This window comes from Drosophila persimilis, unplaced genomic scaffold, assembly GCF_003286085.1.
Source record: "Drosophila persimilis strain 14011-0111.01,24,50 unplaced genomic scaffold, DperRS2 tig00000841-arrow-arrow-pilon, whole genome shotgun sequence".
Lineage (NCBI taxonomy): Eukaryota > Metazoa > Arthropoda > Insecta > Diptera > Drosophilidae > Drosophila > Drosophila persimilis.
In genome coordinates this window covers 213,248-235,831 of record NW_020825361.1, presented here as the reverse complement: position 1 = coordinate 235,831, position 22,584 = coordinate 213,248, and the positions used below count along the sequence as shown (strand labels likewise).

The following is a 22,584-nucleotide window of genomic DNA, read 5'->3' as shown; positions in this document are numbered from 1 at the left end:
ACATTAATCACACAGCTTAGTTTAAGCACAAAACTTTCAAATAGTCTCAACGTCTTAACATCTTTAACCTGTTTCTCCAGTCTACTAAAAGCTGGACGCACAATCCTCATTCCAGTTTTCGAAAGATGAACCAAATCAAGTTTCTTAACTAAGCTCATGACGTAACCAATAGACTCATTAGTCCTATAATGCTGGGGAAGTACCACATTTTCATGCTTTTCTTGATATACCACTGATCCTTTTCTTATAATTCTAATTTCAATTTCATCTCCGAGAAGATAATTTACCGCAAGGGGTACCGCAACGTTTTCCAATTAATAGGTAATCGCGCGCGAAGAAACATTTAAATTCTCATTCGCGTAACGTACGATATTCTGCGCTTTTCTCGTAGATTTTTACATATCGGGTACAGTTTTAGATATTGTTTTTTTTTTTTTTGTAGTTTTTCTCTTACAGATGGAAAGAAGAACAGCCAAAAATGTTATACATGTACAAAGTCTCTAAATGTTCATCTCTTCACTCGTTACTCTTCGCTTTAGTTTTAAAAACCTTTCTCAAAATGGCAGTGCGTATAGAGAGGGGATGATCGGGGACGTTTAAGCCCAAGCCAGTGGCGGAGGTGGGGGAAGAGCAAGAACTAAATATAAGATTTAAAAAAAAAAAAAACGTTCAATTTACAATATAACAAATGGCAGGAATCTCTATGCGTAATGCACATTTGCAATAATAAATATAATAAATAATTATACACAAATTTTTTCGTTTCTTTTGTGGGTTTTGTTTGTTCTTTTTTTTTTGTCGTTTTTTGGGTTTTCTTTTTTGTTCGAGTTTTTTGTTTTTTTTTTTGTTTTGTTGTTAGTTTTGTTTTAAAACACACATGCATTTGTTTCTTCGAGTGTTTAGGGCGAGGGGCAATGTGTGTTCGTACAGGCTACAAATATGCTTAATATCCTTAGAACATACCATAATAATTATAAAAACTAGCAATCAGCATTAGCATAATAATAATAATAATCATAAAAACATTTACAAGTTGTGTTGTGTGTAGTTAAAGGTAAGCCTTCGATTGAAATCATCAAAAAACAAGTTTTGAAGTAATACAGTAATCTAAGAGTTGTGGGTGGGGGAGGGGGGTACAGATTTTATATTTACGAATTAGCCTTAAGGTTTAAGGTTTAGGTTTAGCTTTAGACAGTTTCTTTTTACACCCGACACTCGACGAGTCATTAGTTGTTTTTGCTTTCATTTGTACAGGTTTGCACTTAATAATAATTAGCATGATATCCGGCAAGCGGAGGATGGGTGGGGGGAGGGCTTTGTTTTTGGGTTAGATCTTATCTGGCTGCAGAGCATTCTCAGGCTTACAAAAGATATAGAATATCATTTAAAAATTGTATGCACTTGGGAGAGTGTGTGTTTGGGTGTGTGCGTGTGTGTGTGTAGGAGGGGGAAAGAGAAGGGAATTCTAGACATTTATAATCTATATTATTCATATGTGTCTATAATGTAAATATATTTATATTATATATGTAAAAAAAAATTAATTAATGAAAACGGCCTAAAGTTTGCTTTATATATAAGATATATTACTATATATAGATACAAGATGTATATATATATTCACATTGATGGATATACAGGCTAATTTCATAATTCAGTTTCGCTTTTTCCTTTATCTTAGCATTCTACATCTACGGCATGTATCCTCTGCACTCTTAACACATATCTCCATCTCTTTATATATAAATTGGTTTTGTTGTTGATGTGTGGGGGGGGGTTTTTTTTGTTGCCTTTCAGCTTTCATAATATTTTAGAAACAAAATGAAATACATTTAGCGCAATGAGTAGGCAAAAGTTGTTGGGTTTTTCTTTTGTTTTGTTGTTTTTCCTTAAGTCTAGTTCTAGTTTTTAGGAGGAGAAGACCCACAAGCGAGACAGCAGTAAGGATATACACTTTTAGGAGAGTGCAGGAGGCGGAGAGGGACATCGGTTCTATGGATTTGACAGACTTTTTTCCTTGCCTTGAGAGTGTATATATATATATATATATATATACACATATATATGCATATATTATTATTTTTTAATTCGAAAAATGCAGAACATTTGAAGTACGAGTACGCGTGAGAAAGGAGGAATATACGACGAATATTGAATACACTCAATAAATATTTTAACGCTAACTCTCTCTCTCTCTCTCTCTTCTATCCTTCTCTAAAACTATCTATCGTTCTATCGTTCTCTCATTGCTTACTATTCTATTTCTGTCTCTCTCTCTGCTGTGCTGTGCTTTGCTTTGCTTTGCTTTGCGGTCTGTCCTGCTGCTGTCAGTATCTGTCTCTGTCGTATGGGTGTCCATGTGTGTATGTGTGTGTGTGTGTGTGCCTGTGGTGTGTGAGGGTGGGGGCTGCCTCCCTACATTTCGGCCTATCGCGACTTTTGTGGACGATTCTTTCCGGATCTAGTTGACGAGGACGAACTGCTGCTGGCCACCGATGATTCGGAGGATATGGAAATGATTGATATAGCAGACGAGGAGTTCACTAAAGTGCCACGCAGCGGTGGCAATCTGTTGCTATTATTGCTTGCTGCAACCGCTGGCTTTTGATAGCGATTCACAGATTGTCGCAAATGCTGCGAACGCTGCTGTTGCTGTTGCACATGCTGCTGCTGCTGCTGCTGTTGCTGGTGCTGCTGTTGCTGCTGTTGCTGGCTCTGATGATGATGATGACGTAGCTGCTGCTGCTGCTGCTGCTGCTGCTGCTGCTGCTGCTGCTGATGATGGCTATTGTTGTTGCTGTGATGCTGATACGTGGCTTTGTTTAATGTCGTCTGCTGCTGCTGTTGTTGTTGCTGCTGCTGCTGCTGCATCGGTGGCGGGACATAAAACTGCTGGCGATAGTAGCTGTTGCTGTTGTTGTTGTTATTGCTGTTGCGCTGATTGTTGTAGTGCCGCCCGCCTCCTCCTCCATTTGGTGGTGTCGTGGACAGAGATACTCCTGCTATGGCATCATTGCTTCCCGTCGAATGGCGATCATCCTCCTCCTCCTGCTGCTGCTGCTGTTGATGGTGGTGGTGCTGGTGCTGCTGCTGCTGGTGGTTGGACGACACATTGATGTCTGATGGCTGTTGTAGTTGTGATGAAGAGGTTATACATGTATGCTGGTGGCTGCTGATCATGCTGGCCGCAGTTGCTGCCGCTGCTGTACCACCAATACCAATCCCCACTCCACCACGCAATTGGCGCAGGTGATTCTGATTTTGATTTGGATTCGGATTCGGATTCTGAATTAGACAATGACTCTGATGTTGGATTGGATGGCCGGCACCGGCGGCAGCGGCGGCAATTGCGGCCAGCATGTTCGCATAGCCGGCAACCTGATGCTGCGGCTGCTGCTGCGGCGGCGGCGGCTGCTGTTTGAATTGGACAGTGAACTGCTGCGGCTGCTGCTGCTGCTGCTGCGGCGGCTGCTGCATGAGGAGGCCGGCGACAACCATTCATCATGTATTTATGCGTGTGGGTGTGTGCATTACCGACGAGCCCGCTGAGGAGCTATTGTTGTTGTTGTTCCCGTTTCCGTTTCCATTGCCATTCCCGCTGTTTCGGCTTCCATTTCCATTTCCATTCCCGCTCCAGCTCATGTTGGTGCTGCTACTGCTGCTCGTGGTGCTGTGGCTCCTGCTGGCTGCTGCTGCCACCACAATCGGCAACGTCATACCGACGGCGGACACTGGCATCGGCATGGGCATGGCCAGCGTAATGGGCACCACGGTGGCGGCACTCCGGCCATTGGGCGGGGGGGATGAGCTTATGTCGATAATCTCCATGGGCACAACCGTGGAACCAGGTGCTGCTGTGGTCGGTGCTGTTGCCGTTCCCGTTCCCGTTCCCGTTGTTGGCGTCACTTCCACAATCTCACAGTCTTTGCTATCCTCGGAATCATCACCCGATGAGGTGCTGCCCCGCCGATGCCGCACCTGCTGCTGCTGATGCTGCTGCTGTTGGTGCTGCTGCTGCTGGTGCTGCTGCTGTTGCGTCGGCGGCTGCGATTGCTGGTGCTGTTGCTGGTGCTGATGCTGCTGCTGGGTGGCGGGCACCGCCACAGCCACCGCTGTCGTCGTCGTCGTCGTATATGGCTGGCCGATATGGGCATGCGCATGCCCATGCCCCGCATGGCCGTGGGCTTGGACCTGCACCGGATGATAGATCTGTTGGACCACAGTGCCGGAGGGCATAATCACATATTTGGTTCCATTTGGGGTATAGCCGGGCGGCATCGGGGAAATGCGATCCACTAGCAGCAGATGTTCGAAATTCTCGCGTATCCATTCGCGATAATCGATGACATCGTCGGTTATGTGGATAATGCGACCTATGGGAGCAAACCAAAGGGAAATTATCGATTAAGAGGACACGTCCCTCTGCAAGTGTCGAAGAACTGACTCACCCAGCACTGAATCAGTACGCGGATCGATGCCCAGGAGATTGAGTGGGCTGACAGCGAGCGCGAGGACACGGTAGGCGCACTTGAACGCCTGCTGGACATGGAACACCCCATAGCTGCTGCGTCCAATGTCATTGCCGGGCGTCAGCGGATCCTCGATACAGAGCAGCGACGGTCGATGGCCATCGACCATGTCGCGCTGCAGCTCATCCTTGGCCATATAGCGGCCCCCATTCTTGATCGAGATTCCAATACGCATGTAATTGAAACGCCTGCCGTAGAGTTCGAAGAACTCGAGCAACAGTACGCCCAAATTGGTGGTGTCATGGTAGATGCCACGCGGATGCAGCTGCAGGAAGCTGATGCACATGAGGATCAGCGAATAGGATGAGATGCCGCCGGTGAACACCTCGTTGAGATCACGCAGCAGCAGGAACTGCTTTAGCACCAGAACCAACTTCCCCAGCACTGGATAGTCGCGCTTGAACTTCTTGATAAGCTCCGCGGACTGGACGCCCGATTGCATATTGAACGATATGTCGACCTTCACCTGAGTCTCGCGGTCCGTCAGCTTGATGATCGGCACCGATGCCTTGTCCAAAACACGTACCGTGCAGGCCTCGGCAATGCCGCGATTCACCAGCTCATATTCCAGCGTTCTCAATGGTAATTTCTCCCACAAACCTGCAAGCAATGTTCAGAAGATCAGAAAGATACAGACAGTAGATACAGCTCTACAGCTATACAAGGGATGGCCACAAACTCACCCAAGACAACGAGATCAATATCAGAGGTGGGCAAAAAGAGTCCAGTGCGAAATGAGCCAAAGATCTCGACCACCGCCTGTGGCCAAATGGTATGGACCACGTTCTCGATCCGCTTCACAACCTCATTCCGTATGGCGTGCTCACAGGGCGTGGGCAATACATACTGATAGAAATGCTCAATCTCTTCGTGCAGCCCCACCACACCCTCGCCATAGGGATAGTCTGGCTTGCGCCAGGGTTCACCCTTGTATTTTGCTATCATTGCCATATGATTGTTCATATAATAGTGAGTGACGCCTACTTTGTTGTTCTCCGGCCGTTTCTTACGAGACGGATTATAATAAATGATGTTTGTGCGGTTACTTTGGTTTGTCGTATCATTCATTACGGCCGCAACCGTTCCCCCTGCTGCTGCTGCAGTTGTTGCCGCTGCCGTTGCCGTTGCTGTTGCTGTTGCTGCTGCGGTAGTGGTCGTCGTTGTTGCAGGAGTGCTTGTACTCGTAGTGCTAATGCTGCTAGTGGTTGCAACTGTTGCTTCCGCTGCTCCTGCTGCTGATCCTATAATGCTGTTTGTTGAGGTTACAACCGCTTCGTTGCTGGCACTGATGTTGCTCGAGCTACTGCTGCTCGAGCTACTGCTAGAGCTGCTGCTGCTACTGGAGCTGCTATTGGAGTTGTTGTCTTCAGCCGCTGCGGGGCTGCTGTTGTTGCTGTTGCTGTTGCCGTTGATTTGAGGCAGGATTTCAAGTGAATCCGCACGAAAGTTGAGCACGCGACTCAGCGTGCTGCTGCTGGCGGCGGCGGGTCGCGACAGAAAAGGCTTGCCGTTGCCGTTGCCGTTGCTGTTGCAGTTACTGTCGTTGGTGCTATTCGTGGCTGTTGTTATTGTTGTGGTGTTGGTGGTGTTTGTGGTGGTGGTGGTGTTGGTGCTGCTGCTGCTGATGATGCTTTTGGTGCCTCCTAGGTTGCTGCTGCCTCCTCCTCCTCCTCCGTTGTTGTTCGCCAGCTGTAGCTGCTGATCAAGCAATGCGCCCATTTCCTGGGCATTCGTCTCCCAAATCTTTAACCATGTGCGCAGCGATGGTCCCTCCTGTTCCTTCTGAAACCAGCCAACAAATGGATCCATTCAAATTCAGATGCACACGATTGTTGTTGGCTGGGATTTTGTTTTTGGTGGAAACCGAGGGGAGCGACCGCTCGCTCGCTCGCTCGCTCTCTCTCTCTCTCTCTCTTTTTACTGAAGGACCTACCGAGCTGATATCTGGGATGGAATGGGATAGCGCAAAATCCTAGTGCACAAAAATAGAGTGTTTTTTTTTCAGCAATATGAGAATTTTTGCTCTCTTCCTTCCGTCCTTCCTTCCTGTCCGACTCTGCGGATGGTCCTTTTCGTCTGAAGGCGGATCTGGAGAAAATCAGTTTTCCATTTGGAAACTTCTGGAAATCACGCTCCCGGCAATTAGCTGCAGTGAAGAAAAGAAAAAAAAAGAAACAGAAGGTATATGAGATTTTTTGTTACTCTACAAATTTCCGCCAAATGTTTTCCCGTTTCCTGGTTGCAAAAAAGGTCACAGGACAGCCACTGGAGCGTTGCCACCTGTTATGCGCATAACTGTGCTTCGGGTTCTTGTTTGCAGAGTGTGTGGGTGCCGTGTTGTGTGTGTGTTTTTTGCGACAGCTGATAGAGATGAGCAACTACTGTTAATTCTACCGCCAAAGTGACAGTTCTGAAACGGTTGTTGTATTTTTACAATTGCAAATCCATTGTTGTGTGCACTGAGTGGACAACAGCTTTTCCAAAACCATGATGATTGCATGCGCCTGCCTGCCAGACAGACAAATGGAAAGCGCTAATGGCCACAGGCATTTCTTCGAATGATGCACTCTTTTCTACAAATAGAAAACGGCGCGGCGGCACCCACCCCCGTCCTCTCTATTCGGCGTCATCACTGGTTGCTGCAGCGAAATGCAGCTGAAGCGTTCATCACCAGGCGCCAGGCGAAAAAATTGTTTTTCAGAGCGCAAAAACCTACAGACCATCTCTCTTTCTCTCTCCCTCTCCGAATGTCCAAGCCCACACACACACAAACACACTCTACTCGCATGGACATAGGAAAAACAGACAAAAAAAAAATACTACAAAATGGGCCATCAACAGCAGCAGCACTCAAATAATACAATAAGTCGCTAGAGCGATAACAATTTGGGTAAAGCCAGTCATAGAGCAATTGCTCACGAGACTCTCAAGAAAAAAAAAAAAAAAAAACTATTATATCGATGGATGTACACACAGACACACACACACCCCACACACAAAAAGCACAACTACTGTATGAATGTGTGTATTGGTGTTTTCTCGTGCAAGGGCGTACAGGTGGCCGTTGTATGACTGCTAAAAGGTGGTTCTCTCCCGATAGAGGGGGGAAGCGCATGCCACCACACATATGCATATGTAGAGAAAAGCGGCTTCGATTATGCAAAAAATACAAATGGAAAAAAGCCCCGCTAATTATGTTAAAGCCTATGAACGGTAGACACAAAAGCCACACATCAAAACACACACATTTTAAAACATGTCTTGCGTTAATTTTCACTGGGAATCCATGTGCGCAACAAATTTTCATTTATGGTAAAACTTTGATTTTTTAAATCGTGGATGCACCGTAAACGACCAGTTCAGGCCAACACACATACACACACAATTCTGACAAATTAACACTTTCTTGCTGCTGGTCAGATCCAGTGTTGACTAAGTTGTTGAAGCGAGATAACACACACCAGAAGCAGCAGCGGCAACAGCATAGCATGGATAGAGCGAGATGGATGCATGCTTTTGCGCCCCGGGAAATGCGGGCGTAAATTTTATGCAGCAGCATTCCGCCCCTCCCCCGAGTTGTAGTTCAAATTATTTAACATTTAAATTATTGCAGCCAAATGCTCGTGTGATGGCCACATGCTCTCTTATCGATGTGTAGGTGGTAGGTGGCGCTGCCACTGAATTTGACTTTTTGTTATACAGCACTAGCACTGCCAACTACAGCTAGGCGGTCCAATGTAAACATTTAATTTATGCAATTGTATTTTTAGCACAAATCAAGAAAAACCAATTAGAATACATTTTATTTTATTATTTCAAACACCCAAACACGGAAATCACACAAGAGTAGAAGCAAAAAACGCATAAAAAGCTGAATACACGTCTGCCCAGCGCTCCCTCTCGCGTAATTCCGTTGGAATTTTTCACACACATTTTTTTCTGCTTTACCTTGACGGGTTCTATTCTGTTCTCTCTTTCTCTTTCGCTGCGATTGCGTTGGATTTCAAGTTTAGCACATACACACACACACACACATATGTACACGCACTCGAGTATGCATACACATGTTCGTCAAAAACGAAGTTTTCAAATGCAATTTTTTTCTCCACATTTAATGAGAAATAGAATCACAGTCCGCCTCAAAAATGAAGGGAAAATTACAGTTGTAGCTGCTGCCACTGCTAATTCTACTACTAATACGGCCTCTCGCTATTTCCTTTCTCTATCGGCTAGCAATGTCTCAGTCACTGGCTGCGTTTTTATCAATCTGCTGTTCAGTTTTCGCTATATATCCTTATAAGCGCACTCACAATTTCTGGTTCTCGCTCACTTTCGTTGCTTCTGCGAATCGAATCGAATCGAACCGAAGACGACGACGACTGTGTGCCTCCCCGCTTGACCGACCCGGGGGCAGTGGGTTGCTATGCCTTTTTATGCACACACCGCACTCCGAGGTACACACAAACACACACACGATCACACACACAAGAGCGCACGCACGCACTCACACGCACAGTGAGTTTTTTCGAGAAACGTTTGCTCGTTTCAGTCAGTAGACTGTTACAGCTGCCAACGTCACTGTTGAATTTTCAAAACTTTTATTAGTTTTTCATGCGTGTTTTAAACGTTTTCCATGGTTTTCCTTTCGCATTACAATAAAAAAACCACAGCAAATACGAACACGCGACGGCAGCAGTGTGGCCGCGGATTAATTGTTAAAATATACCTTCTGACCCTCAGAAATATACCAAAATATACCGTCTCATTTTAAAAATATACCGTAAATGTACTGACGAACTCAAGTTCTTTATACATATTCCTCGATTTTGACATTCCGTGGAATATTACTAGCTAGATATAACCCTCAGCCCTGCCCAAATAATTGTATCCAATTAATTAACCTATTTTCTACTTGACTGACTTATTAAATACTTGACTTTGATTGTTTTTGCCTCAATTTTGGTTCCTCAACTACAATACAGCGTCTGGTATGATGAAAAACCGAACTTAGCCCACTTAGGCCCCCTATATTTAAATTGTTCAACTACTGGAGGTAAATGGCGGAATATTAACGATTGTAAATTCTTCTTGTAGATCCATGCCATCCTCTCAACTTAAAAATACACCTCGATATCTTTCATCTGAACTGCGCTAAAATTAGTCAATTTTCATTATAGTCGGTGGAAAATTGAAATACGCCCTTGGCTTATAATAGGTTAAACGTTCTCCGTCAAGGATTGAAAACCATTTTGTTTAATTTTGGTATTCGGTCAAATATTATAAGCTAGATAGATCATTTAGCCATGCGCACATAGTTTTATCCAATTAATGGAGCTATTTACTAATTGACTGGTTTATTGTAAATACTTGCTTTAGTTGGATTTAGCCCACAAAAAAGTTTTAGCAAATATGGGGAAACAAAACAAAAACGAAAGGGAATAGTTGTTCCTATTGTTCAATTTTGATATTCCGTCGATATTATTAGCTAGATAAATCAATTAGCCATGCCCACATAATTTTATACGATTTATGAATCAATTTTGTACTTAACTGGCTTATTTTTAATACTTGATTTTATTGAATCTTGTCTAAAAAAAGGTTTTAGCGAAATTGGTCAAACAAAAAAACGAAAGAGGATAGTCGTTCATATTGCTCAGTTTAGAGATTCCGTTAAATAATTCTGGTTAACTGAAATCCCTAGGTCTGCCCACATAATTTTAGGCCATTGATGAATACATTTTCTTCAAGATTGGCTAGTTTTTAGACCTTGCTGTTATTTTATTTCGCCTAAACAAGGCTTAAACAAAATAGTTAAAGTTGAAGACATGATGCGTGTATATGCCTTTGTATACCCTATTTCGTTGATAGGTTTTAGACAAATTGATGCATATGACCATTATATTGTAAATATATTTCTCCTTATACCTATTCTTGGTCTCTCTAGGAAGAGCATGAGCTGAAAAATATCGTTGAAATAGGTTTAAACCGAGACTAAATTGTTTTTGCATTAAGTGGAGTCTGAGATGACAAACATATTCTCAATTCTATAATATCCTTTTCCCCAGGGTATGCCCAGAAACATTGTGCGTGGAATGAGCAGTGGTCTCTGTAAGAAGACGATAAGCGAAATAGCTTTAAAACAGAGACTAAATTTTGTTTGCCTGGGATGACAAAAATGTTCTCAATTCTATAATATCCTTTCCCTAGGGTATGTTTTTCACATGTTGCAGCTACATGGAACGCGATTTTTGCTTTCGGCCAATGAAAATCGTCAAAAAATGAATTCCCGTTTTAACCGATTCGTATTTGGCGGTATATTTAAAAAAAAACTAAGTTTATATACTCCACCTACTGAATATGAACATCACGAACATTTCCCGGTGGGTTTACCTTTTCAATGGTTGGTAAATGCAGTTCCAATCATCACCAATGTCCGATCAAGGTACAGTATTAAAGTACATAATTCATGAATATACTCATTGTTGCTATCGATTCAGTACCCGATTCAAAGAGAGCGAAAAAGATACCCTGAACCGATTTGAAGAGAGCAAAAAGAGCGAATAACCGTTTCGAAGAAGCCGGTCGGCCATCGATAATATCGACTGGATGCAAGTGGTGCGCGCCAACGAGAAATTGCTTGGAAGGGAAAGAGTGGCGAATATATGAATGCTTTAATAAATAGATGAATACAATATACCATTATATACCCGTATACTGTAAATAAACCGTCGTAAACTTAATTTCGATGTCAAATTTAAACAGAGTGAAAATATTCAGCCGAATATTATTATTCCGATTATGGATTAAGCTATTGTAGACCAGTGGGTATCAAGATAGACTCCACGAAAACGATGAAACTTGAAGAATTGTGGTAAAGAGAAAGGATAAACCTACAAGAAAAAGTTACAAAGAGTATTATTTTCCGCGGTTTACCTCAAGTTGTTACGCGGTTTTAAATGGGTTACGTTCGTTTCTTTCATCGGTTTATTTACGGTTTAGTTTGGAAATAAGGCGATATATCTTAGGGAAAAATACGCGATCACATTAATTTGCTAGCCAGTTTTTACACCATGTCTAGCTCATACAGCTTGCATATTTTTATAATTTTATAGTATTTTTAAAACGCGTTATTGACTCACCTCGCTGTGCTAATTCAATCATGTAGAAATCGTGTAGAAATGCCCCTTAGAGTCATGTCCCAGGCCATATCGAATACTAATTCGTGATCGGCATCACTTAGTTAAAAAAACGTAGAAACGGTATGTACAAAAGTGCATAACGGAGGTTTTCAACTGGCGCTTCCATAGAGCTTATATGAAAAAGGCCGGCCGAAATATGTTCAACGTACACATTTCCCCTTCAGGTGGCGCCTTTGATAATTACATACAAAATGTGTTTACTATGTAGAAAATGTGTAGTAAGTATATTGTTGTTGACCTTTTCTGTTTAAACCTTATTCTATTAACAATCCAATAAGATGAGAATTTAATATTGGCCAGTATTATAGGAAAGGAATTCGACAATCGGATAAAATGATGTGTTTAGGGCTGAGGGTCCTAGCTAGTTAGTAGTATTCAACCGAAAATAAAAATCGAGAAAAGTGATGGAATATGATTCCAAATAATTCGTCAGTATACTTACGATATATTTTGCAGCTTGTGATGTATTTTCGGTATATTTCTGAGTGTCAGACCGCATATCTTATCGACAAATCCGCGGGCACACTGAGCCCATTCGTGCTGCTGTTGTGTGTGTGCGTTCGTGTACGCGACGAAAAAAATATAAAATCGTAACGAGCAGAGGAAAAAACGTGTGAAAAATACATTAAAAGGTACCGCCAGATGAGGAATAATTGGCGAATAGTTTAAGACAGTAAACCCATGGCCTGCTGTCTGGCTATATTTTGTTTAGATGTGTTTGCTGTTTAGGCATTTCAAGGACCTTCTTTGCCTACTTCTCCTCCTCCGGCTGGCTCCCCTTTTTAGTCTGTTATGCTATATACAGTGTGTTTCGGTGTGTGCGCGCTTCTGTCGCGTGTGCCTTCTGACCACGACCACCTGGGCGGTAGTCAAGTGGAAATTTTGCGTTCAAGGACAACGCTAGTGACACCCTCTCCATCTCATTCCTTGTCTAGTCCATAGGCTCCTTGCATCCACTGCAGAAGGGGCTCTTAAGGAGCAACCAAATGGTCTTTTTCCCTGTTCTAGTTATTGTGAAGAGAGTGAAGGAGAAGGACGGCGACAATTGGCCTGGTATTTGGACAGTTACATTTCGAGGGGTTCCCCTCTTAGAAACAGTGAGGTAGTGAAGCGTTTAAATAGAGAGCATATGGATAGATTATTCTAAAATAGAATTATATTCTCATATTTTGAAAAGAAATTCAATTTTCATACAAATAGTCTAGTACATAGGTACATATGTATGTGTTTTCGCATGTGTTCAAATGTGTGTGTGCTTTGCCGTTGCTTTTTTTGTTCTCTTATTTTGTGCCTCCGCGTTTGGGTGAGCTTGCGCACACCAATACAAATGTACATGCATATGCCGCTCTTTCGGTCGCGCGCTCTTCTCTTCCCCTAAACACATGGGTCCCCAGCCAGGCCCCAGCATTGCACTCAAAAATAACTGTTCGCAATTGTGAGAGCGAGAGAGTAAAACAAGCGTTTAGAAGAAAAAAAAAGTACGTAAAAGAAGCGAACAAAATGAGGAAAAAATCAGCTGCGACGTAGATCTCACACAAAAAACCGTTAGGTGGGATGATGTGCGGACGGGAGTGGGGGATGAGGCATGGCATCCATTGCAATAGTGAAATAAATCCGGTAAATGGATAAAACAAAAAAACCGTCACATTTCACTACCACGTGTGTGCTCGGTGCCTGTGCCTGACATGTGTACTTACATACATAGATATGTGCGTGTGCAACTGTTTTCTGCAGCTGATTTATTTGAATGTGTGTGTGTGTGCGTTTGTCGTGTAAGCGGTTGTACAAGGGGGACGAACAGCTAATCAAAACTTAAATCTGTCACACATCCGCTGTCCAAAAAAATAATTCAAACTGTAAAACGGCCATAGTAATTGAGTTTGTTTGTGTGTTTGTTTGCCAGAGCCTATGCATGTACTTTATTCAATTGCACACGCAATTTTCCCCTGGTCAAGGACTCTTTTTTTTTTAACCCGAAAAGGTAGTTTCATTTATATGCAAATGACATTGGAAGCCAGGAGACGGCTAAGAACAAACTGGAATATTCCACAAATTGTTTTCCATCCACACCCCCCCTCTTCCAATCGAATGCCCTGTCAATTCAATTTCGTTTGGCATCTAATTAACTTATTGGACCAATTAGCCAAAAACTGGTTTTGAGTCCGTTACGTGCCTTTGCCCATACCCCTCCACCCAGCCTTATTCCTGAGTTGGTGATTGGTTGGTGGGAGGGGGGGATAGCTGAAACGACGACACTGCTGCTGCTTTCAGGTACCGTTCGACGCAGACGCAGGCGCCTGCGTGTTCCCCTCCTCCCCCCCAACTGACGAAAAAAAATGGCCAAAGGCTAAAGAGCAAAGAAGAGCTCAGCTGCTTACGATTCGCGCGCGTGTTTGTTTGTGTGTGTGCTAGTACATAGCTATACATATAAAAGCAGAAATCGTAACGTAAACGTAACGTAAACTAGAACTCCCTCCCTTGCACTCCTCTTTACTCCACAGCACTCCATCTCGCTCTCAGCTTTCGCATGAAACGTGTATCCTATGGAAAATGAGTAGGGGAGGGGGTGGTGCTGGTGTCGGCTGTGGATTAAAGAAACTAAAATGGTGTGCGGCATGATCTGTCACCGTTTCTTGTTTATTCACAATACCAAATGTTTAATTTAATGTTTTATTTCCTATGAATGAGGGCTTAGGGTTTCGTGATTTCCAGCGAAATGTGCCGCCGCCTCTCAAACGGGATCGGATACCAATTGGATTTATATTTCTGATTATCCTCAAGCCGTAAGATATGTAGCATAGTGCGTGTGTATGTATGTATGTATATGTGCTCTTGCATAAGAGCGTCAGGCGTTGTCTCTGCAAGTAGTAGTGTCATACGGTAGTGAGAGAGTGGGGCGTGGGAATGGTACTGCTGGGTACGAAGGCCTCCCTCCCCCCCCCAACTGTTTAAAGAAGTACTGATTAAACGAGGCATCTATAAATTCGATATTTTTATACTTTCGGCATACAAATCTACACACATACGAGTATTCACTCTGCTTAGAACGTATATGTATACATATGTGTCAAATCAAAACCTATAATGAAGTTTTCCTCAGGGCTCCTTTGTTTCTCAGTTTTTCTCAGTTTTTCTCAGTTTTTTTTTCAGTTTAGGCAGGCCGTTCGATTTGGTTGTCTAGTTTCGTTTTGTTTGATTTCAATTTTATTCATTATTCCGTTTTTGCCGGTTGTGTTCGTTTGTTTCCTGTTAATATAATTTTTTTCGTTCGTTTGCTTGTTAATTTTGTTGAAGTTTTTCGTTTTTTCGTGACTGCTAATCGAATTTATCGTTGCTTAGGGCGTATGGTATCGTAGCCAGTTATTCGAAACGCAATCGAAATTGCTGCATAAATTTATTGACAAAAATTATCAAATTGCAGCGAGGCGCTGTCGTCCATTATCTTTCTTCTTCGTCAGTGTTCGTTATCGTCGTAGTCTCGTCGTCCTTTTTTTCGTACTCGTCGTCGTTCCGAACGAAGAAAGAACTGCATCAACAAGAACAAGATCGCAGGCAGCAAACACCCACGCGATGCAAATGCTTTAACCGTTGATCTCAAAGGATCAAGAAAGACGATAGGACAACGAGCCACACACACACAAAACAGGAGGAGGAGTCTCGTCGCCGAGGATGTCCACAAATTGGCAATAAATTATTTACGTGTGTTTGTATGGTATGTATTGCCTGAGATCCCTGAATACGAATAAGTTTGTGCAACAAAACAACAACACTTAACACGTAATCGAAGAACAAATAACAGTAATAATTCGTGCCGGCTTTTCGAACTGTGTGCGTGCGCTTGCGTGTGTGTGTGTGTGTTTGTATGCGTGCAAATGGATAACCGAGAGACGCCAACTCACATTACTCTCTCTCTCTCTCTCTCTCTCTCCCTCTCTCGGAATCACTCCCACTCAATAGCGCTACTCTGACGACTCAATCTCGCAGCCGTCGTCTCTCTCTCACTCCAACTACTCTTTGGCTGTGCCTGCGTCTTCGCCGCTGCTCGTTCTGGTGTTCGTGTGACAACAACACTTCGTTTCGTTCGTGACTATTGTGTGTGAGATTGTGTTTGTAGAGTACCGTTTTCTGGATCATTTCAATTCCGAGGCTTGGCATAGCCGCTCGTGGAGAGATCAAGAATATCAGGGACGAGAGCCAGCAACAGCACCAGAATCAACAGTAAATATTAAGCTCAAGTATTTAAAAAACGAAAAACGTCGAAGAACTACGTGGAAGAAGTGCAACTCTTATACAACAACAAAAGCAAAAACAGAAACAACAAAACAAAGCCAAAGCCAAAGTTTAAGGATTTATACAACTAAACAAAAAAAAAAAAGAGAAGTTAAGGTTCCACAACATACATAGGAGTGGAAAAGCCCCTCTAAGAATAAGAACACACACAACAATCTCTCCTTTACGCAATCATACAACCATCCACTACAACCTCCACCACCACCACACCCCAGAAAGGAAGAAACCACAAAAGAAAGAACACAACAACATCCAACCACAGAGTGGGTGGAAAAGGAAGAAAACGTCAATATATATATATATATACATATATATTCGATTATATAAAACATACACACAACACCACGCCGATAAATAAGCAAAACAAAAGAAACAAACAGAACCTGTTGCTGGCAACAATGACTACCCTAGAGGAGCATATCGTCTTGGCCCCCGTGGAGGCGGTGAAGTCGTCTCACGTGTCGCTGTGCGACGAGGTAACCAATCAATCGGTCCTTGACACGGACACGGATGTGAGCAACACGAGCAGCAGCTCGAGCAGTTCCAGCAGCTCGAGCAGCTCTAGCTCGGGCACGGACACGGACACCGGCAAGGGCAGCAGCACCGTGGGCAGCCTCGATGTGACCAGCGTTAGTTCGTCGAGCATCGGGTCGGTGGGTTCGATCACATCGCCGGCCCCATCAACGGCCAATTCGAATACATCGTCGGGCCTGGGCATGGGCCTGGGTCTGGTGGTGGACATAGATAGCGCGGCGAGCAGTCAGGAGTTGAGCAGCCATGGCGTCACCGAGCTAGACTCGCTGGAGGACTCGTGCGGCAGCCTCATCAAGGATGGGGATAAGCTCTGTAAATTGTGCAGGTGAGTCTCGGGCTCTTTCAATCCGTTCCATATGTGTTTCTCTATATATTTTCTAATCCTTGGCAGCTCTCGGCTGGTTATGCCTCGCATCTTGACCTGCCTGCATGTCTTTTGCGAGGATTGTCTACAGGCCCTGGTGGCCACAGATTCGATGTCGGCCAGTTCGCCCAATAGCTGTTCTTCATCGTCCTTTGACGGCAGCGAGCATCAGCACCGTTTGCCCACGCTGTTGGAGTGTCCCGTCTGCAAGGACATCACACGACTGGGCCCCAAAGGGGTCAAGGGACTCACATGCGATTACATTGTGACCAATATACTGGATCTATCGAACCTCGAATCGGAGCAGATACCCTGCACCTCGTGCAAAAGCAAGGAAGAGGCCATATCCCGGTGCAATGATTGTGCCAACTTCTTGTGCAACGGCTGCGACAATGCCCACAAGTATATGCGTTGCTTTGAGAACCATCAGGTGGTGCGCATCGAGGATCTACAGAAGAACGTCCAGGACAAGCTGTTCATCCACAAGCCCGTTTGCTGTAGCCAGCATGTTAGCGAGAATCTCAAATACTATTGCTTCACGTGCCAGGTGCCCACCTGCAATGATTGTCTGCTGGGCGATCACAAGGGCAGCGATCATCACTACGAGACGGCCGTCGTGGCCGAGCAGGCGGTGCGCGCCGATCTGGATGACATCATTACCGCGACTCTAAAGAAGGCCGACTACTGCAATGATGCCACCGGGAATCTGAGCAGCGCCCTCACCGAACTGCAAGCACAAAACGACATGGTTCATCAGCAGATCGAGGATAGCTACAAGATGTACAAGCGCATGCTCGAGAAAGTCAGAGACGATCTGATCAACGAACTGGGGCGCCTACACTCCGATCGCGAGCTCAAGATCATGGATCTCATGCAGAGTCTGGAGAACAATTCGGGCCGGTTGCAGCAGGCAGCACAGTTTGGACAGCGGGCCACTGACAAGGGCAATGCCGTGGAGTTTCTGCTTCTGAAGCCCCTCGTCGCAGCCCAGTGCAAGAAGCTGATGGATCAGACACCCAAATGCGACATCAACTACCAGATACAGTTTGAGACAAAGCCGGAAAGGTTCGAGCAGTTCGCCCGCAATATGTTTGGTAAATTTGAGACCGAATCCAGCTGCAGTCCGGTGGATACGCCCAAGCCATTGTCTCCGGTGCCATCGTCGCACCATCAGCACCAGCAGCACTCGCAGCACTCGCAGCAGCAGCAGCAACAGCAACAGCAACAGATGCAGTCGCAGATCCAATTGCAATCGCAATCGCAGCATCATTCGACGCCTCTGATTGTGGGCCATGGCCATGGCCAAGGTGGGAGCTCCTCCACGCGCGGCAGCTCCTCCGTACAGGGACGCCTCAGTTCGGCTGTGTTCAGTCCCAATTCGTTGCCATCCTCGCTGCAGAGCTCCTTCGATGGGGATAACTCGGCCATGACTAGCTTCTCGCTGATGAGCACTCTGCCACCGGACTCGCCCTCGCAGCTGCAACAGGCGCCCCAGTTGCCGCCGCTCCCACAAATGCCCCAGATGCCACAGCTGCCTCAGATGGCGCAGCAACAGGCACAGCAACAGCAGGCGCAGCAGCAGCAGCAACAACAGACACAGCAGCAGGCGCAGCAGCAGCTACAGCAGAAGCAGCACCAGCATCAACAACAGCAGGCACAGCAGCAACAGGCGCAGCAGCACCAGCAGCAGCAACAACAAGTGGTACTCCATCAACCGCAGACGCAACAGCAGCCCATGCCACCGCAAATCGCCCAACTGGTGACGCCTCAAGGCATTGTGCAAGTGCAGCAGCAGCAGCAGCAGGCTCCTCATGTCAATCTGAATACCGGACCTGGACCCAACATGGCCGCACTTAATGGCATGGCCGGAGGCGGCGGTGGTGGCCCACCCTCGTCCTTTAGCATGCTGGAATACAATATCTCAAGGCTGGCCAGTCTTAACGAAACAATGTCCGATTCCCTGACCGAGGCATTGGCCGTGGGCGGTGCTACTGCCGTACCGAATGTGGCTCAGGTAACCGCTGGCCCAGCTGTGCCCGGCGGCGCCGGAGCTTCGCACCACCAACAGCAGCAGCAGCAGCAACAGCAGCAGCAGCAGCAGCAGCAGCAACAGCAGGCTGTTATGCCCGCCTCTGCGGTGACGCCCAGTCAACCAATCACTTTGGCGGACATTCTGTCCGGCGATCAGCGGGCTCTCAACAATCTTCAGGCCCTGGCCAAATTGGGACTCAATAATAATGGTGAGTGGATTCGATTCGAATGGTGCTTCCGTTTTTATATTGTACCTTAAGTATTTTTCTAAACCATTGCAAAGTCTTGAGGAAATTCAAAAGAAAAGAGCTGAAAGCGAGTATTTGATATGAATTCCGTCCGTGGTGTGTTTTGGAAAATGGTTATTTATTTTTCAGGGCTTTCAAATTGTAGTGCTTGTAAAGATCCTTCATTCGGACAGATGTAGGAATGGCCAGATGGACATGGGTCCGGCTCCATGGTCTTGGGCAGAAATGATATTTTCATAGCACTTAGCTTCCAAAGTCGCATGGCGGACAGCTTCCTTACGCTCATAACTGGCAGCTGTCTTAGCTTCACAGCACAGCTTTTCTAGTCTCATAGCAGGCAGATTTCGTAGTTTAATATCAGAAAGGCCTAGTATAGAAATGAATATTTTATGGTTGCATAGCAGCCAGCTTTCTTAGTTTAATAGCAACCATGTTTTATAGTTTGATAGCAGGCAGATTTCCTTGTACTATAGCAGATAGATTTTGTAGTCTCAGCCTTGGGGGTTTCTTTCGGCAAAACTTTGTCAGCAGCAGCTAAGCAGTTTCACGGAAGCTAGCTCTCTTACTTTTATGGAACCAATGATTATTGAAGTCAGCTTTCAGATGTGACAGCAGGACTGCCGCTTTCATAGCAGCCAGCTTTTTAAGATTCACAGTAACAAGATTTCATAGCAGATACCTCTCAACATCGGTTCGTTGGTTTTTGTTACAACACCGTTTGACGTCTAATAATTTGTCGGTTAGGTTAGGTTTAGGGTTTTTTGGGTTAAATATATTTATGATAAAGAATTGCTCTTCCAGACCTTGCAATGGATCTTCCTTTTATTTTTCTTATAGCACCTCAGTTCTTATGCTTTTGAGTTTATTTTTCTTTCCTTTCCTTCCACAAACACACGACACGCTCCCCCCTACACCCACTACCACTGCCCTTCAACCCACAAACGCCAACCACACACCAAACACACCAAACACAAACCCACTGCGACACTGCACACAGATGATCTGTTGTTGAGCGAAAGCTCATCGGGAATTGATTTTTTATCAGATTTCTGCCTGCCAGCTGCCACCTCGCCCAGCCTCCAGGCCCTCAATCCGATTGTCGGCGGCGTCGAGGATATCGGCCTCAACAGTTTCCATGCCGTTGCCCCGCCGGGCACCACCAGTGTGGTGACAGGCCGCAACAAGGCCACACCCATGCAGATCAGGTGCAAATTCGGTTCCCTGGGCACAGCCAAAGGGCAGTTTAATTCCCCACATGGATTCTGCCTTGGCGTTGATGAGGAGATCATCGTTGCGGATACAAACAATCACCGTATCGAGGTCTTTGACAAGATGGGTGCCCTCAAGTTCCAATTTGGGGTAGCCGGCAAGGAGGAGGGTCAACTCTGGTATCCCCGGAAAGTGGCTGTCATGCATAATAATGGAAAATTTGTGGTTTGCGATCGCGGCAACGAGCGCTCCCGCATGCAAATATTTTCAAAATGTGGGCATTTTATGCGCAAAATTGCTATCAGGTAAGGGCCTACACATATTTCTTTATAGTATTTGTGTAAAATACATAATTAATATGTGTTAATCCCTAACAGATATATTGATATTGTTGCCGGACTGGCCGTCACCGCAAAGGGTCACATTGTGGCCGTAGATAGTGTCTCCCCCACCGTCTTTGTTATATCCGAAGAGGGGGAGTTGGTGCGCTGGTTTGATTGCAGCGACTATATGCGTGAGCCCTCTGATATTGCCATACGAGGTGAGTGTCTGTCCCTTTTTTCTTATTTGTCTATTTATCTATTTTTTAATGAAATATGAATCCCTTTTTCTCTTTTAGACAATGACTTTTACGTTTGCGATTTCAAGGGTCATTGCGTGGCCGTTTTCCAAGACGACGGTACATTCCTATATCGTATTGGCAATGAGAAGGTCACCTGCTTCCCCAATGGCATTGATATATCGAATGCCGGTGATGTCCTCATCGGGGACTCGCATGGAAATCGCTTCCATGTGGCCTGCTATTCGCGCGAGGGAGTCCTCCAATCGGAGTTTGAGTGTCCCCATGTCAAGGTTTGTTGTGTACCCACAACCTGCACTCACAATCACAATCAGACCAAACTAAACAAGAGCAGATCTGAGCTCTCAAAAGATACACACTGTTGCATTTTCCCCACATTATTCATCTGTTTTGAGCCAGCCCCATTTCTGGTATGAATTCTGTACAGTACGATAACGATTTGATTGAACGATCTGATTATTGTGTCTTGGCACATTTTTGGGCAATTTTCATAGAAATTCTACCATGCTCGTACCATCAAATATTATCGTATTACTTGTAGCACAAGTAATGTATGAAGTTATGTAAGCTAGTATAGGAGTAGGAGTAGGAGTATTATTGTGTTCTGAATGTACAAATCTGTATGTACCATTAGTTCCACTGCTCTACTGTGATTCAACGACTCGCAGTTGATTTTCTGTCCATGAGCGGTACTATATTGCTTCCCAAAGTCGTATGACATCTACTAGATTGCCTATAATAATGGCCATTTTCAATCTCACATGACGTGGCACTACTACAACTACTACTAAAACGACTACTACTACTAGAACTAATACTACTACTACTACTAACTAATGACACGGATATTAATATGAGAATTTTTCACAGGTTTCACGCTGCTGCGGCCTGAAAATCACATCCGAGGGATATGTGGTCACTCTGGCCAAGAACAATCACCACGTTCTCGTGCTGAATACGCTCTATGTTCACTGATTGCAAATTAAAGCCCGCAACAATCGTCCGTCAGTCGACTTGATCAAATACAATTACAAATACTCGTCAGGGAAGATATACGGCTGTCGTCGTCACCTGATGCCCGGCCATACACACAATGCTATCTGTCATATATTGGCCAGAAAGCAACAGAAGTACGAAAACAGGATGAACAATGCCAATGCCAATGCCAACGGAAATGCCAATGCCAACACAAGCGGCAGTGGCACCCAAAACAGTCAACAACAACAAAAACAACAACAACAACAACAACACCAACAGCTGCAGCCGCCACCGCAGCAGCCACCACCGCCGGCGCCGCTGCAGCCGCACACGGTCATGGACCATCTACCAAACAGTCGCAATCCGATCGAAACCAACAGCTACATCTTCAACCACAACTACAACAGCATCAATTGCGACAAAATCAACGTCAACGTCAATGTCACTAGCAACGTTAACGCCAACACCAACACAAACAATTGCCAGCAATGAAGTGTATATAATCGAAAATGTATATGTAATGATATATACATATATTAAAGTTGGAGAAATACAAGGACATATAAAAAAATAAAACAAACAAAATCTCGAAAACCAAAAATCCTTTTAAATAATAATGAAA

General features: G+C 44.8%; 2 protein-coding genes across 3 annotated transcripts; one reads left to right on the top strand and one right to left on the bottom strand.

Moving 5' to 3' along the window:
- Positions 1–3,467: 3,467 nt before the first annotated feature.
- On the bottom strand, positions 3,468–9,133 carry LOC6597498 (non-canonical poly(A) RNA polymerase protein Trf4-1). Its single transcript, XM_026993487.1, has 4 exons — positions 8,840–9,133; positions 5,213–6,675; positions 4,449–5,129; positions 3,468–4,373 (listed from the first exon to the last, which is right to left on the bottom strand). Exons 2-4 carry the CDS (start codon positions 6,336–6,338, stop codon positions 3,502–3,504), a joined length of 2,679 nt encoding a protein of 892 aa, XP_026849288.1. The 5' UTR covers positions 6,339–6,675; positions 8,840–9,133; the 3' UTR covers positions 3,468–3,501.
- A 6,930-nt stretch (positions 9,134–16,063) lies between these two features.
- On the top strand, positions 16,064–21,978 carry LOC6597497. 2 transcript variants are annotated; one of them, XM_002022609.2, is made up of 6 exons: positions 16,064–16,877; positions 16,944–19,156; positions 20,241–20,709; positions 20,782–20,945; positions 21,024–21,256; positions 21,855–21,978. In XM_002022609.2, exons 1-6 carry the CDS (start codon positions 16,417–16,419, stop codon positions 21,957–21,959), a joined length of 3,645 nt encoding a protein of 1,214 aa, XP_002022645.1. In that variant the 5' UTR covers positions 16,064–16,416; the 3' UTR covers positions 21,960–21,978. The 2 variants fall into 2 exon arrangements, with proteins under 2 accessions (XP_002022645.1, XP_026849300.1); XM_026993499.1 differs by having other exon boundaries at positions 20,193–20,709.
- Positions 21,979–22,584: the final 606 nt, after the last annotated feature.

Bases quoted from the DNA above. Each gene is read 5' to 3' on its own strand.
- LOC6597498 (XM_026993487.1), bottom strand. From the start codon at position 6,338: ATGGATCCATTTGTTGGCTGGTTTCAGAAGGAACAGGAGGGACCATCG. The intron at 5,130-5,212 runs GTGAGTTTGTGG...CATTGCTTGCAG, and splicing joins TATTGATCTCGTTGTCTTGG to GTTTGTGGGAGAAATTACCA. The intron at 4,374-4,448 runs GTGAGTCAGTTC...TTGCTCCCATAG, and splicing joins GCGTACTGATTCAGTGCTGG to GTCGCATTATCCACATAACC.
- LOC6597497 (XM_026993499.1), top strand. From the start codon at position 16,417: ATGACTACCCTAGAGGAGCATATCGTCTTGGCCCCCGTGGAGGCGGTG. The intron at 20,710-20,781 runs GTAAGGGCCTAC...AATCCCTAACAG, and splicing joins ATGCGCAAAATTGCTATCAG to ATATATTGATATTGTTGCCG. The intron at 21,257-21,854 runs GTTTGTTGTGTA...AATTTTTCACAG, and splicing joins TTGAGTGTCCCCATGTCAAG to GTTTCACGCTGCTGCGGCCT.